Source organism: Carcharhinus amblyrhynchos, chromosome 1, assembly GCF_965287045.1.
Source record: "Carcharhinus amblyrhynchos chromosome 1, sCarAmb.v2.hapA, whole genome shotgun sequence".
In the NCBI taxonomy this organism is placed as follows: domain Eukaryota; kingdom Metazoa; phylum Chordata; class Chondrichthyes; order Carcharhiniformes; family Carcharhinidae; genus Carcharhinus; species Carcharhinus amblyrhynchos.
This window is the reverse complement of record NC_137324.1, coordinates 140,568,162-140,583,199: the sequence shown is the minus strand read 5'-3', so window position 1 is coordinate 140,583,199 and position 15,038 is coordinate 140,568,162. Positions and strand designations below refer to the sequence as shown.

Sequence of the window (15,038 nt, the reverse complement as noted above, 5' to 3'; positions counted from 1 at the left end):
ATAATTGCAGAGTAGCAAAGGCAAGTTCTGCTTTCGGTAGACTGCGCTCCACTGTATGGGAATGCAAGGAATCAGCCCAGCAACAAAACTGAAGGTCTCAGCGCCATGGTACTCACTACCCTCCTGTATGCCTGTGAAACATGGACTGTGTATTGAAAGCATGCAAGATGGTGCAATCATTTCCACGTGACTTGTCCGCAGAATATTGCGCATCAGATGGCAAGACAAAGTACCAGGCACTGAAGTTCTGTCAAGAGCAAGTCTACCATCAGTCCACACACTGCTGATGAGAGCACAGACCCGGTGGGCAGGTCATGTCATCCATATGCCAGACGAGCGCATACCCAAGCAGCTCCGCTTTGGGGAACTCTCTGCTGGTAGATGCTTGCATGGAGGGCAGAAGAAATGTTACAAAGACACACTCAAGGCCTCCCTGAAATCGCTCGACATTGACACGACCACCTGGGAAACACTGGCACAAAACCGCCCTACATGGCACTGCCTCATCCGCAAAGGTGTCAAGCTTACAAAGCAAGGTGCATTGCTGAAACACAACTTAAGCATGAGCTGCGCAAGTCCAGAGCCACTAGTGCAACAACTACAGTGCCTACACAAGTCTGTCCAATATGTGCCAGGACATTCCATGCCCAAATTGACCTGATCAGTCATTTTCGGACACACTGCATCCAGCCTCAAAATGACTAATGGTATCGAGGTCATCATCGACGACGATGGATGAACAACACCCATCTTGATATACTCTCTTTAACATGGACAAACATTGTACTCCACAGTGGCACTGTCAAAAATGTAGACTTAGAATTCATGAAATAATTATCAGGTGTGACAAAAGCTTAATCAGAGAAGTGTTATCAAGAGCTTCTTAAAAAAGGGAGATGGAGAGGTTTAGGAAAGGAAGGCGTTGCTGCCAATGAAGAGACAAAGGAAGCTGCACAAACAGCTGGAGTCAGAGGAAAAGATAATTCATAATGTGTTTTGTTGAAAGGAGTTAGTGGGTAGGGAGGAGAGGTCAGGAAGGGATTTAAACACAAGAGTCCAGCAAAATATCTTGGGATGGTTTCCTATATAAATGGCCCCACAGAAATGAAAGTTGGTGTGGTTGTTGCTATATAAAATAAGAGTTCACATCCAGTTACAGACAAAAAAAATCAAAAAATTATGTTTATGATAGTAAACAGTGAACTAATGTAAACTCTCAAATTATCTTTTTGTTCATACTTCAACCTGTGACCTAACTTATTTACATTTTTTCAGAAGAAATATGATCTTAATTTCTCTAAGCCAGAAACATGGCCTGGAAAATCTTCATATAATCTTACAAAAACAAACAATTAATCTTGAATAGTACATTACAAGAAATTCATTTCCACTTATTTTAATTACCAAAGTTTTGCTCAGTCACACTCTGATACCAACTGAAATCAGAGGCCAAATGGAACTTCTTTTTTATCTGAAACAAGAAACATTATTTTGCAAATTATTATTTTGAATCTTACCTTTGAAAAAGCAGTCTTCATTATGGACAATTGAAATTTTTTGTTTCTTCAGGCAAGCAGCACGATGAAGTTCACAGTGATTTTCATAAAGTTCCCCATCAGAACCGCACACAGGTTTGTAATTGGGTTTGCAGCGCTCCATACATGCGCAGTCTGCCTGTCCTGTCTCCTTGTTAACAATACAGTGTCGGCCAAGCCCACAATACTTGTTTTCACAGGGTCCAAAATGGCCATCCTGACCATAGTACACTGAAAAGTAACAAGATCCAGATCTATCGTTATCTTGGGTGTTTGTATGAAATGAATGCAATTGTAAGTTATATCACCTAGCCAGTTGATAAATAACATAGATAGCTATACTTTTGACAGACCTGCAGCTTACCTGCATAATAGAAAGCAGATTTTTTTTTTCAATTTACAGCTTGTTAATCACAATGAAAGCATCAACCAATCAGGGCCAACTTGCCAACCAATCAACAAAATGAAAAGCTTCAGCAACATTTGTGAGGCCACACTTGGAATATTGTGTACAGTTCTGGTCACCCTATCATAGAAAGGATATTATTAAACTAAAGAGAGTGCAGAAAAGATTTACTAGGATTTGAGTTATAAGGAGAGGCTGGATAGACTAGGACTCTTTTCCCTGGAGCGTAGGAGACTTAGTGGTGGTCTAATAGAGGTCTATAAAATGACAAGGGCCATAGTTCAACTAGATTGTCAACATCTTTTCCCAAAAGTAGGGGAGTCGAAATTAGAGGGCATAGGTATTAGTGAAAGGAGAGAGATACAAAAGGATCCAGAGGGGCAATTTTTTTCACACAGAGAGTGATGAGTGTCTGGAACAACCGACCGAGGTAATAGTAGAGGCGGGTACAATTTTGTCTTTCAAAAAGCATTTAGATAGTTACACGGGTAAGATGGATATAGAGGGATATGGCCAAACACATGTAATTGGGACCAGCTTAGTGGTTCAAAAAATAGGCAAGTAGCATAGGCAAGTTGGGATGTTTCCATACTGTAAGACTCTATGACTCTAAAAGTCTGTGAATCTATGAACTCCAAGTGACTTTTGCTTAATTGGTTTGCCTGTCCGTATGAAGATTAAAGTTTCTTCTCCAAGTTCACCACCAGAGTAGAAGCTTCTGCTCCTGTGAACTGTTGCTTTTCTGTTTCCACACTGGATCTCACTACTCAAATGTAATGTCTTATATACGCCAGTAATGTTCAAAGGCAGTAAGCAATGAACCTGTATGTTTTCCATTGGTACTAAATAAACTCCAAATAAGTTTTAAAACTTTAACACTGAACAGGATATGTGTGCTGTTGAGTGCTGAACTAAATTATTCCTTTGAATGATTTTTAAAACATCAGCAAAAATTAATCCACTGCTTTTAATGTACACAATGCTTATGCATTAATGAGAACATATGGGCGAACTTAACATTCCCTTCCCTTTCAGACCACTCACTCAGCCACCCTCCCCCTCAGACCCAACCTCAGCTCCCTTTCCCTCTCAGATCCCACACTCGGTCTCCTTTCAGGCCACAAACCATAGCAATACCAACAGTGCACTGCCCACTGGTACTGACACCCTGATATGGTGTCTTGAATCCCGGGGAGGGGGCGGTGCTTAAGGAGGCAGGTTGACTGGTCATTTGTTCCTCAGCTGCTATCACACTGCAGAAAAAAGATCCCTCAAGGATTTTGGGTTGGGTGGGCTCAGGTTGGGGGCATGGGGTTGACTTTGCTGCTCTCTGCCGGGACAGGGATGTTGAGGCTGGACTGCCCCTTCTAACCTTGGCAGTCTAAAAATTGCTCAGAGGTTTATCCATCTTCAATTCCACCAATTTTCCAAAACCTCCTGAAAATCCAGATATATTAATGTATAGGATCCACATTATCTACCTTGTTTGTTATATCTTCAAAGAACTCAAGCAAATTATCAAATATAATTTAGCCATTATAAAACCATTCTAACTCTGATGGATTATATTTTGACACTCTAAGTATAGTGTTCAATTCTGGTCGCCACACGACCAGAAAGATATGGAGGCTCTGGAAAAGGTATAGAAAAGATTTACCAGGATATTTCCTGGTATGGAAGGCATTAGCTATGAGGTGAGGTTGGAGAAATTTGGTTTGTTCTCACTGGAATGATGGAGGTTAAGGGGCGACCTGATAGAAGTCCACAAGATTATGAGGGACATGGACAGAGCAGATAGTCAGAAGTTTTTTCCCAGGGTGGAAAGAGTGAATTACGAGGGGGCATAGGTTTAAAAGAGATGTACGAGGCAATTTTTTTACATAGAGGGTGGTGGGTGCCTGGAACTTACTGCCGGGGAGATAGTGATACGATAGTGAGTTTTAAGGGGAGCCTGGACATGAATACGATGGGAAGGGAGGGGGTCTTAGTTTAACATCTGTCACTAGGATCCATTATTAATGACAGGACAAAATTAAAAGGACAAAGAAAATTGCAGCACAGGAACAGGCCCTACAGCCCTCCAAGCCTGCACCGACCACACTGCCCAACTGAACTAAGACCCCCTCCTTGGGCAAAGTCCATGGACTTGATGCGATTTTCAACAACATTACCTGTGTGGTAATCTGGCTGAGAAGATGTGATTATCCTTATATAATCCTCCTGATTTTTAGATTACTACCCAGGTATTGAAAAAGATGATCACAGCTTGAGAAAATATGGACAGGGGAAACTGATAAATCTTCATAATAACAGGGACAAAATAGAACTGTACAATAACGGAAACTATAGCATTGTGAATAGTTATTTCTCCAAACCTTCCTTTTGGAGGTTGAGGGGACAGTAGCTGCTCTGTTACCTTGCTGGTGGCAAAGTGGACAGTGAAGAAGGTTATCTCGAATTGCAACAGGATCTTCATCAACTGGGCCAGTGGGCTGACGAATGGCAGTTGGAGTTTAATTTAGATAAATGCAAGGTGCTGCATTTTGGTAGATTGAACAGGGCAGGACTTACTCAGTTAATGGTAGGGTGCTGGAAAGAGTTACAGAACAAAGAGATCTAGGGGTACATGTTCATAGCTCCTTGAAAGTGAAGTCACAGGTGGACAGAGTGGTGAAGAAGGCATTCAGCATGCTTGGTTTCATTGGTCAGAAAACTGAATATAGGAGTTAGGACATCTTGTTGAAGTTGTACAAGACATTGGTAAGGCCACACTTGGAATACAGTGTACAGTTCTGGTCACTCTATTATAGAAAGGATATAATAAATTATTAGAAAGAGTGCAGAAAAGATTTACTAGGATGCTAGCGGGACTTGATGGTTTGAGTTATAAGGAAAGGCTGGATAGATTGGAACTCTTTTCCCTGGAGTGCAGGGGACTTAGTAGTGATTTAATAGAGGTCTATAAAATAATGAGGCGCATAGATAGTCAATATCTTTTCCCAAAGGTAGAGTAGTTTAAAACTAGAGGGTGTAGGTTTAAGGTGAGAGGGGAGAGATACAAAAGGGCCCAGAGGGGCAATTTTTTCACAAAGAGGGTGGTGAGTATCTGGAACAAGTTGCCAGAGGTTGTAGCAGAGGCAGATACAATTTTGTCTTTTAAGAAGTGTTTAGACAGTTACATGACTAAGATGTGTATAGAGGGATAGGGGCCAAATGCAGGTAGTTGGGACTAGCTTAGGGATTTAATAAAAAAGGCGGCATGGACAAGTTGGGCCGAAAGGCCTGTTTCCATGAGTAAACCTTTATGACTCTATGATCTCAGTAAATATTAAACGTTTTCCAGCAATAGTCTGAAGATGAATATGGCAGCATGTGAGGTATCTCCTTGTCTTTTCTCCCATGTGCACCCAGCAACCTTTCTCTTCTTTTGCTTTTTTTCCAGGAGTATCTGAAGGTCAGTCTCATTGAAGTTCTGTGATTTTCTTCCTCCTTGAAATTCATTGTCCTTTGTGTTTGTGCCAGGGTCTCCACTCGTAGACGTGTGTGAGTCATCCATTGCATCTCTCTGAGAGTCAACTCACTCCGAGACACTTTCCAACTTATTGGCTGAATCCCAGCCTGTTGTCACAGCATCCTTGATCATTTTTCATGATCTCAGTGCTGGATATTGCCTTCATCAGGAACACAGTTAGTGTTGCCAATGGCTCAATGGAATTTCAAGACAATAGTTTCTATGTTTTCTTCCATTGAAAATCAGTCCTAATCTAAAAGTTTTTAAATTTTCCCTATTTTTCTTATATTCCTGAAGGATGTTCTGTATGCAAATTGTACTTTAGCATGTGAATTAGATTTTCTATCTTAGTGTAATATTTAATACGATTTTATTCAAGTAGGTTTTTAAAAAAGCCCATTACTTTAAAGAAGCACACTAAATATATATGTAGCAAACAGCTTAGTTTCTCAGCAGGAATGGAATTAACAAGGGAAAAATGACCACACAGTTCTAAAAATACCGCTAATTACTTTTCATCAGTAATTACTGCACTGATCTTGCCTTTATTTTCTTTAGGATTTACTTCTGTTCTGAATGGGATGTAAACATATTTAGTTGTACTGAGGCAAAGTGAAAAGCTGCTTGATGGCCCAAGTTTTAGGAGTAAGGACAGAAGTTTGGAGTGGAACCAAATTTGGTTTAATGGGGTTGACAAATATTCTGCCTTTCTCTTCTCTCCTGCAAGGTCTGTTTGGGGGTATCCATGGGCTACCATGAGAATTGAGGTCAGTATGTCCTCCTTAGGCTCAATGAAAGCCAAGGCTGCTGAAAACAGCAAAAGTGCTTTTGTGGACCTAAGAAAGGATCCAGCAACACAATGAAATAAAGATAATCAATTCTAAAGGGGATAAGTTATCTTCTAATCGGGGATACTTACGCTCCCTGTAAAAATCTCTATTTTAAAAAAAATAAGACTTCGGCCATTACAATTAGGGTGGCACTTCAGAGTTTGAATTGGGTAGTCAGACTGTCAGATCTGGTTTGTGAACATACTCCACCATGGGTTTGGAACAGGGTCAAAGTGCAGTGTATTCCTTCCTGTGGCATAGCAGGAACCTTGGTAATAAAGGGCTATTATTAACAAGTAATTAGCAAGTCTAAGAATAAACTCATTACGTGTGTCTTTATTTTGTGCTCTCTTATTTTAAACAGAGTGAAAATGAAAGCAGTATTAATTACAGGAGGAAAGCAAGTTAATCAATGTATTGATTTCTTCTCCCCCTCCACTATGTATTTAAAAAACTGTAGTAGCAGTGTCAATTAAAAAATTCAAAACTGTGATGAATAGAATTTGTTTGGCAAAGGCATGGTTTACAAAGTCAAAAAAGGTAAAATACAGGTAAGATACAGAAGGGAAGATACAGATCAGTCATGATCTAATTAAAGGTGGAGCAGGTCTGAGAGTTGGCTGGCTACTTCTCTTTACATGTGGATTTCTGGAATTAAATGTGTGTTATGAGACAATTGTGTTTGAATGGTTAGTAAGTAAAAGTGTTAATTCCTCTGTTAGAATGGTGCTGAGAAAATTTTCAGATCAGTGTGCGAAGCATTCATGTATTATTATCCAGCAGAATCAGATCAAAATCTATTAAAAGAATCTTTGTGCATTCGCTAAAGTGCACATGAATAATTTACTGTAGTCCTATCTGTCAGCTGTTTATCAGATGAGTTCAGCCAACTGTGCTGAAAATTGTCCTTTCATTTTTAAAATAGTTGGCACCTACTGTTTTACAGGTTATCTTTAATGCAAGTAATTTATAGCGGAACTTTAGTGCAAGTGTAAACTGCTATGGATGGCAAACTTACAACAAAATAAGAACTAGGTATTCCTTTTTAACAGGACTGCAATTTCACGCTTTAAATGGTTCAGCTTCCAGGAAACCATAGATCTCCAGTCTCAGCTACCAAGTTGCAAAATGGCTTTTGAGTGGCAAAAAGCAAGGGTTAGATCCTTCACTCCTGTCCGTGCACTGTGAAACCTTTGAAGCAGCCTGGTCACTTTAATATCCATGTCCCCTGGACACCTGAAAGCCATCAAAATCAAATGCTTCATTCTACAGAAGGGATTCCCCTTGGTCACCAGGTGTCACAGATGCTTTGAAGTCCTCTGACTGACAGGAGATGTCACTTTTGCCATGGGGAATTCTTTGCTCTCTCTCAGATATCCCAGGTGTGAGCCGAACCTTCTTTTCAGCACAGCTGACAACTCAGTCCCATTTTTTTAAATACTAGAGTTTTTGCTAGTCTCTGAGCCTTTCCAGAAAGCTAAAAGGCTTTGAAATGCTTTGTTTACATTCAATTTCACCTTAGATTACTATTCTAATTGACAGATCCAGACAATTTTCACACCAAGCAGCAAGCAGCTTGGTTTGTTTTTCTTTCCTTTCATGGTTGATTAAATCTGAAACATTTCCTCTTTTCTAACTGCAGAGTTTATTTAACACAGTTTTCTCTTTGATCTCCAGTGTCTATTCTTGTTTTCCTGGACCACCCGCGGGAAACCCACACAGACACAGGAAGAAGGTACAAACTCCACACAGTCACGGGTTTGCTATCTTCTTTGGGAGTTAAAATGGGCCTTACAGTGGATTTGTACAATGTTCCTTTGTGCACTCTTTCCATTCAGGCATTAATCAACCAATGACTATCCATATGAACTAAGCGAAAGAACAATTATTCTTTTGCACCTCATAGAATCATAGAACCACACAGTGCAGAAGAAGTCCTTCGAGTCCGCACCAACACATTAGACACCTGAACTCCCACCTAATCCCATGTGCCAGGTATTAGTCTAACCGTAGTTTTTTTTAAATAGGCTTGAGTTATGCTCTGAAATCTTTGGTTCATTTTTTTTTGAGTGGTCTTCTTCAACCTGTTAAACTGGAATGGCATATGTGCTCTGGAAGTTGCTTTCAGCCATAGACATGGTTGGCATCACTACCCTGGCACCCTGCCAGGATATCATTGCCAGGGTGTCACTGCTTCTCCTGAAGGCAGCACAGACAAAATAAAAGGAAACCATTCTGAACTTTGAATCCCACTACCTCATGGGTCATCATCTACCATGTGGCCAAAAATCTGTGAATTGAGAATTGGCTTGTTCAGTCTCATGAAGACCACAGACAGAAACTTGCAATCTTGAGTAGGTGCCATCCTTGAATCAAGAAATAGCCCACAGCTTTTACTGTCTTTATGAATGACTTATCGAGGTAGTCTCACTGCACTTTCTCTTAGCTCTGATTTTTTTTCATTTGTAAATATTTCTCTTCTTTTTGAATGTTATTATTGAATCTGCTTCACCATCCTTTCTGGCAATGGTTAGAATCATAGAATACCTACAGTACAGGAGGCCATTCGGCCTGAGGAACCTGCACTGACAGCAATCCCACCTAGGCCCTAATCACTTAACCACACATATTTACCCTGCTATTCCCCTGACACGAAAGCACAATTTAACATGGCCAATCCACCTAACCCACACATCTTTGTTCTGTGGGAGGAAACTGGAGCATCATGCAGACACAGGGAGAAGGTGAAATTCCATACAGTCAGGGGTTTGCTATCTTCTTTGGGAGTTAAAATGGGCCTTACAGTGGATTTGTATAATGCTCCTCTGTGCACTCTTTCCATACAGGCATTAATTAACCTGAATATCCATATGAACTAAGTGGAAGAGTAATTATTCTTTTACATCTCATTGAATCATAGAACCAGCGCAGAAGAGGTCCTTCAGCCCTCCTAATCCCACCTGCCAGGTGTTAGTCTAACTGTAATTTTTAAAAATAGGCTTGAGCTTTGCTCTGAAATCTTTGGTTCTTTTTTTTTTGAGTGGTCTTTTTCAACCTGTTAAACTGGAATGGCATATGTGCTCTGAAAGTTGCTTTCAGCCATAGACGAGATTGACATCACTACCCTGGCACCCTGCCAGGATGTCATTGCCAGGGTGTCACTGCTTCTCCGGAAGGCAGCACAGACAAAATAAAAGGAAACCATATGAACTCTAGAAACACTAGAAACACCTGAACTCCCATCTAGTCTCATCTGCCAGCACTTGGCCCCCAGCCCTGAATGTTATGATGTGCCAAGTGTTCATCCAGATACTTTTTAAAGAATGTTGTAGGGATAAACCAGGGAACTACACAACAGTGAATCTCATGTCAGTGGTAGGGAAACTATTTAGAGAAACTTCTGAAGGAAAGCATCTATCTCCACTTCGAGAGGCAAGCTTGATCAGGGATAGCCACAGCGTGGCTTCCTAAGAGGGAGTATGGGGTTTACCAGTGTTTCTGACAGTGATGTTACTGTTTGATGTCCAATCAGCTGCACGTTTTGAGTCCTGTTAATCTGGCACGTTCTTTCCCTGGGGTTGGATTGTGGATCCACTAACTCAATGTTCAGATTAAAATAAAAGGTTGTTTGTTCTTCAAGACCAAAATTTCTGGAAATAAGCTGGCTGGTTAGATATGAAAACAATAGATGATCTACATCATCCAGCATATGTGTAAATAAGATCTATCTCTCAAACACAAACAGAAGGAGGCAACAACACTGTGTTCTCCACAGTGGGAAAGCGCAAGGAATTGTGAGAAAGTTGGTGAAAACAAAGCAGCCAGAAAAGCAGTGAGAAGTTTTTTTTTGTTTTACTTGCTATGATTATTGTACTAATTAATTTATCTTTTCAGCCAGTGTATATAATTATAACAAAGGAAACAAATTGTGAATGGTTGACATACAGAGTAACTACTTGAGTGTAAGAATGTGACATTGTTGAGCTTGGCCTCTGTTTGAATAGAGGCCCTAAGCAAGTGAACATTTAGGCCAGTTCTTTCAGAATTCAGTTCTGTAATCTCAGGATCAAAGATTCACCAACTTCACTAATGAGTTTGTGAATCAATAACTTTTTTGATTAAGATAAAAAAAAGCAAGCTGCTTTTTTTCTCTTCCCATGCTTATATGTACACAAGTCAGACAGAAGAGACCTGAACTTTCGTGTGTTTGTGCCTGGATATGAGAAGCCTACAGCGGGAATGAATATTTAGTAGGATGCCTTGAAAATGAAGGGCACTTATCTTTGCAATTATCTGTGGCCGTATTATCTGTCCCTCTCAGTCCTTGGATCTCAAAGTCTGAGACCCATTTCTTCTGCATAATTAGAAAATGAAGTCGAAAGCTATGTCGCAAGTTACAAGCAAATGTGTCATTAGAATCATTTATCTTATGCTTAGAATCATCTGTTGAATACCTAGCCACCAGTACACTAAGCACTGATACAGGTAAACTATTCATAAAAGAATCAGATCAATTTCTGATTTTCGAGAGAGTGGAAGTTGTGGGTCTGCCTTGGGTATAAGATTAGTTTACATTTAGAATTGGCACCTGGATAATCGAATAGATGCCAGTTTCCTCCTGGGTTCTTATGAATACAGATAAATCAGGAAACCAAAATGTCTGACTCATCAGATTTCATCGGTATTTTACATTGCTAGGAGGATATCTCGGGCTTCTTGAAACAGTATGTAGATAGTTCAACTAGGAAAGGGGCCATACTGGACCTGGTATTAGGGAATGAGCTCGGCCAGGTGGTCGATGTTTCAGTAGGGAGCAGTTCGGGAACAGTGACTACAATTCAGTAAGCTTTAAGATACTGAATGATAAAGGTAAGTGTAGTCCTCAAGTTAAAATGCTAAATTGGGGAAGGCTAATTACGACAATATTCGGCAGGAACTGAAGAATGTAGATTGGGGGTAGATGTTTGAGGGCAAATCAATATCTGGCATGTGGGAGGCTTTCAAGTGTAAGTTGATAGGGATTCAAGACCGGCACATTCCTGTAAGGATGAAGGATAAGCATGGCAAGTTTTGGAAACCTTGGGTAACAAGGGATATTTGAATCTAGTCAAAGAGAAAATAGGAAGCATTTGCCAAAGCTGGGAAGCTGGAACACATGAAGCAAGTGTAGAATACAAAGAAAGTAGAAAGAAACTTAAACAAGGAGTAAGGAGTGCTAAAAGGAGTCATGAAAACGCCTTGGCCACAGGATTAAAGAAAATCCCAAGGCTTTTTATAGATAAATAAAGAGCCAGATGATAGCCAGGAAGAGGGTTGGCCCACTCAAGGACAAGGGGGGGAATCTATGCGTGGAGCCAAAGGAAATGGGCGAGGTATTAAATGACCCTTGCGTCAGCATTCACCAAAGAGAAAGACTTGGTGGTTAATGAATCTGGGAAAGGGCATGTAGATAGTTTCAGTCATGTTGAGGTCAAAAAGGAAGAGGTATTGGAGTTCTTGAGAAACATTAAGGTAGATAAGTCCACAGGGCCTGATGGGATATATGCCAGAATACTGAAAGAGACAAGGGAGGAAATTGCTGGGGCCTTGAGAGAAATCTTTGTATCCTCATTGGCTACAGGGGTAGTCCCAGAGGATTGGAGAATAGCCAATGTTGTTCCTTTGTTTAAGGAGGGTAGCAAGAATAATCCAGGTAATTACAGGCTGGTGAGCCTTACATCAGTGGAAGGGAAATTAATGGAGAGAATTCTTCAAGGAATTATTCCCACTTGGAAATCAGTGGATGTATTAGTGAGAGGCAACATGGTTTTGTGAAGGGAGGCTGTTGTCTCATTAACATGATTGATTTTTTGAAGAAGTGACGAAGATGATTGATGAGGGTAGAGCAATGGATGTTGTCTACATGGACATTAGTAAGGCCTTTGACAAGATCCCTCACGGCAACTGGTGAAGAAAGTGATTAGAGGTGAGCTGGCTACGTGGATACAAAACTGGCTCAGTCAAAGAAGACAAACCTGTTGGACTTTAACCTGGTGTTATGAGACTTCTTACTTGTTCAAAGGAGACAGAGAGTAGCAGTGGAAGAGTGTGTTTCTGAATGGAGGGCTGTGACGAGTGACATTCCTCAGGGGTCAGTGCTAGGACCTTTGCCGTTTCTAATATACATAAATGATTTGGAGGAAAATGTAACTAGATGGATTAGTAAGTTTGTGGACAACACAAAGATTGGTGGATTTGCAGATAGTGATGAGGACCATCAGAAGATACAGCAGGATATAGATCAGTTGGAGATCTGGGGGGAGAGGTGGCAGATGGAGTTTAATCCGGACAATTTTGGAAGGTCTAATACAGAAAAGAAAGATATAGTAAATGGCAGAACTCTTAAGAGTATTGATAGGCAAAGGGACCTGACTGTACAAGTACACAGGTCACTGAAAATGGCAATGCAGGTGCAGAAGGTAGTCAAAAAGGCATATGGCATGCTTGCTTTCATCAGCCACAGCATTCAGTTTAAAAATTGGCAAGTCATCTTGCAGCTTTATAGAATCTTAGTTCGGCCGCACTGGGAATATAGTGTTCCATTTTGGCCGCCACACTACCAGGAGGATGTGGAGGCTTTGGAGAGGGTACAGAAAAGATTTACCAGGATGTTGCCAGCATAGAGGATAGCAGCTATGAGAGGTTAGAGAAACTTGGTTTGTTCTTACTGGAACAACGGAGTTTGAGGGGTGACCTGGTAGAAGTCTACAAGATGATGAGAGGCTTGGACAGAGTGGATAGTCAGAAGCTTTTTCCCAGAGTGGAAGAGTCAATCACTGGGGGGCACAGGTTTAAGATGCGAAGGGCAAGGCTTAAAGGAGATGTATGAGGCAGGTTTTTTATGCAGAGGGTAGTGGGTGCCTGTAACTCGTTGCTGAGGGAGGTAGTGGAAGTAGATACGAATGTTTAAGGGGCATCTTGACAAATACATGCATAGAATGGGAATAGAGGGATATGGTCCCTGGAAGGGTAGCGGGTTTTAGTTAAGTCAGGTAGCCTGGTCGGTACAGGCTTGGAAGGCCGAAGGGGCTGTTCCTGCACTGTGATCTTCTTTGTTCTTTGATATCAAATAGAAGGTTAGACATGTTAGTTCGTTGGGGTCCACCATGCTGAGAGCTTCCCTGATAATTACATCGGCATGAAATGTACCCAGCTTCAGCTGCTCACCAGGTGAGTGGATCAGTTTGAGCAGCAGTTGGCGACATTAATGAGCACTCAAATGGCAGAGAACATCATAGATAGAAGTTAAAGGGATGTGGTCACACCCCAGGAACAGGAAGATAGAAGGGTGACTGCTAGACAGGTCAGGTAGTCAGTCTATGAGCCCGCTGTGACTTTCCCCCATCAAATATTTAATTTTGGATATTGATGAGAGGGATGGCCCATCAGGTGATAGCAGCAGCAACACGTTAGAGCAGTGGCACCACAGATGGCTCTGCTGTACACAGGAGCGGGACAAAGCAAAGTAGATCAGCTGTAATTGGAGATTTGCTAGAGAGGGGCACAGAGAGGCACTCCTGTGGTCACAAAAGTGACTTCATGATGGTATATTGCCTCCCAGGTGCCAGGGTTATGGATGTCTGTGAGCGGATACATTTCTCTGAAATGGGAGAACAAACATTGTTCACGTTGGCTCAAATGACATAGGCAAATAGAGTGACAATGTCCTGCAACGACAATTCAGAGAGTTAGGGAGTAATCTAAAAAGCAGGACCTCTAGGATAGTAATCTCAGGATTACTCTCAGGAGTATGCGAGAGATGGTACAGTTGATCATGTGGCTAAAGAGCTGGTGTAGCGGGGAGGGCTTCAGATATGTGGATCATTGAGATGCCTTTCAGGAAAATGGAGACCTGTACAAGAAAGATGGGTTGCACCCAAACTGTACAGCCACCAATATCCTGGCTGGGTGATTTGCTGGTATTGCTCAAGATGGTTTAAACTAATGTGGCAGCAGGATGGGAACCGGAGTGGCAGGTCAGTTAAGCACAGAGACTGGGAACAGCTTGAGGCTAAGGCAAATATATTAAGGGGAAGAGCAATCAGGGAGAGGTCACTGAGCTCAGCAGGGCTGGAGGCTTGGACTGTATTTGCTTCAGTGCAAGAAGTACAACAGGTAAAATGAATGAAATTAGTGCCTGCATTATGAAGGTATTGGATGGCTGAAGGAGGGACAGGTTTGGCAGCTTAACATCCCTGGATATCAATTTTTTACATGAGACAGAGAAGAGAGCAAAAGAGGTGGGGGAGTTGCTTAGGAATTACCTGTGCTGAGGAAGGACACCTTGGAGGGATCTTGCAGCGAGGCATTGTAAGTAGATTTCAGGAACAGGAGAGTGCAATCAGAATACTGGGATTGTACCACAGACCTCCCAGCTGCCAGCAGAGAGTAACAGATATGTAGTCAGATTCTGGAAGATGTGAAATTAACAGGGTTGTTGTGATGGGTGATTTTAACTTCTCCCATATTGATTGGGACTCCTTTCGTGCCAGCGCTTTAGATGGGGAGCAATTTGTTAGGTGTGTACAGGATAAGAACATAAGAACATAAGAAGTAGGAGCAGGAGTAGGCCATCTGGCCCTTCGAGCCTGCCCCGCCATATAAGATCATGGCTGATCTGAAGTGGCTCAGTTCCACTTTCCCGCTTTCTCCCCATAACGCTTAATTTCCTTGTCTACCAAAAACCTATCTACCCATGTCTTAAATATATTTAGCAA

General features: G+C 41.5%; 1 protein-coding gene across 4 annotated transcripts in view; it reads right to left on the bottom strand.

Annotated features, from left to right (window-relative positions):
• Positions 1-15,038, bottom strand: part of fstl5 (follistatin-like 5) — a 553,829-nt gene that overhangs the window by 392,374 nt on the left and 146,417 nt on the right. For all 4 annotated transcript variants that reach the window (XM_080193441.1, XM_080193448.1, XM_080193454.1 and 1 more), the window contains exon 4: positions 1,518-1,766. In XM_080193441.1, coding sequence (XP_080049567.1) covers positions 1,518-1,766 — 249 coding nt within the window. The remainder of the gene's footprint in view (positions 1-1,517; positions 1,767-15,038) is intronic.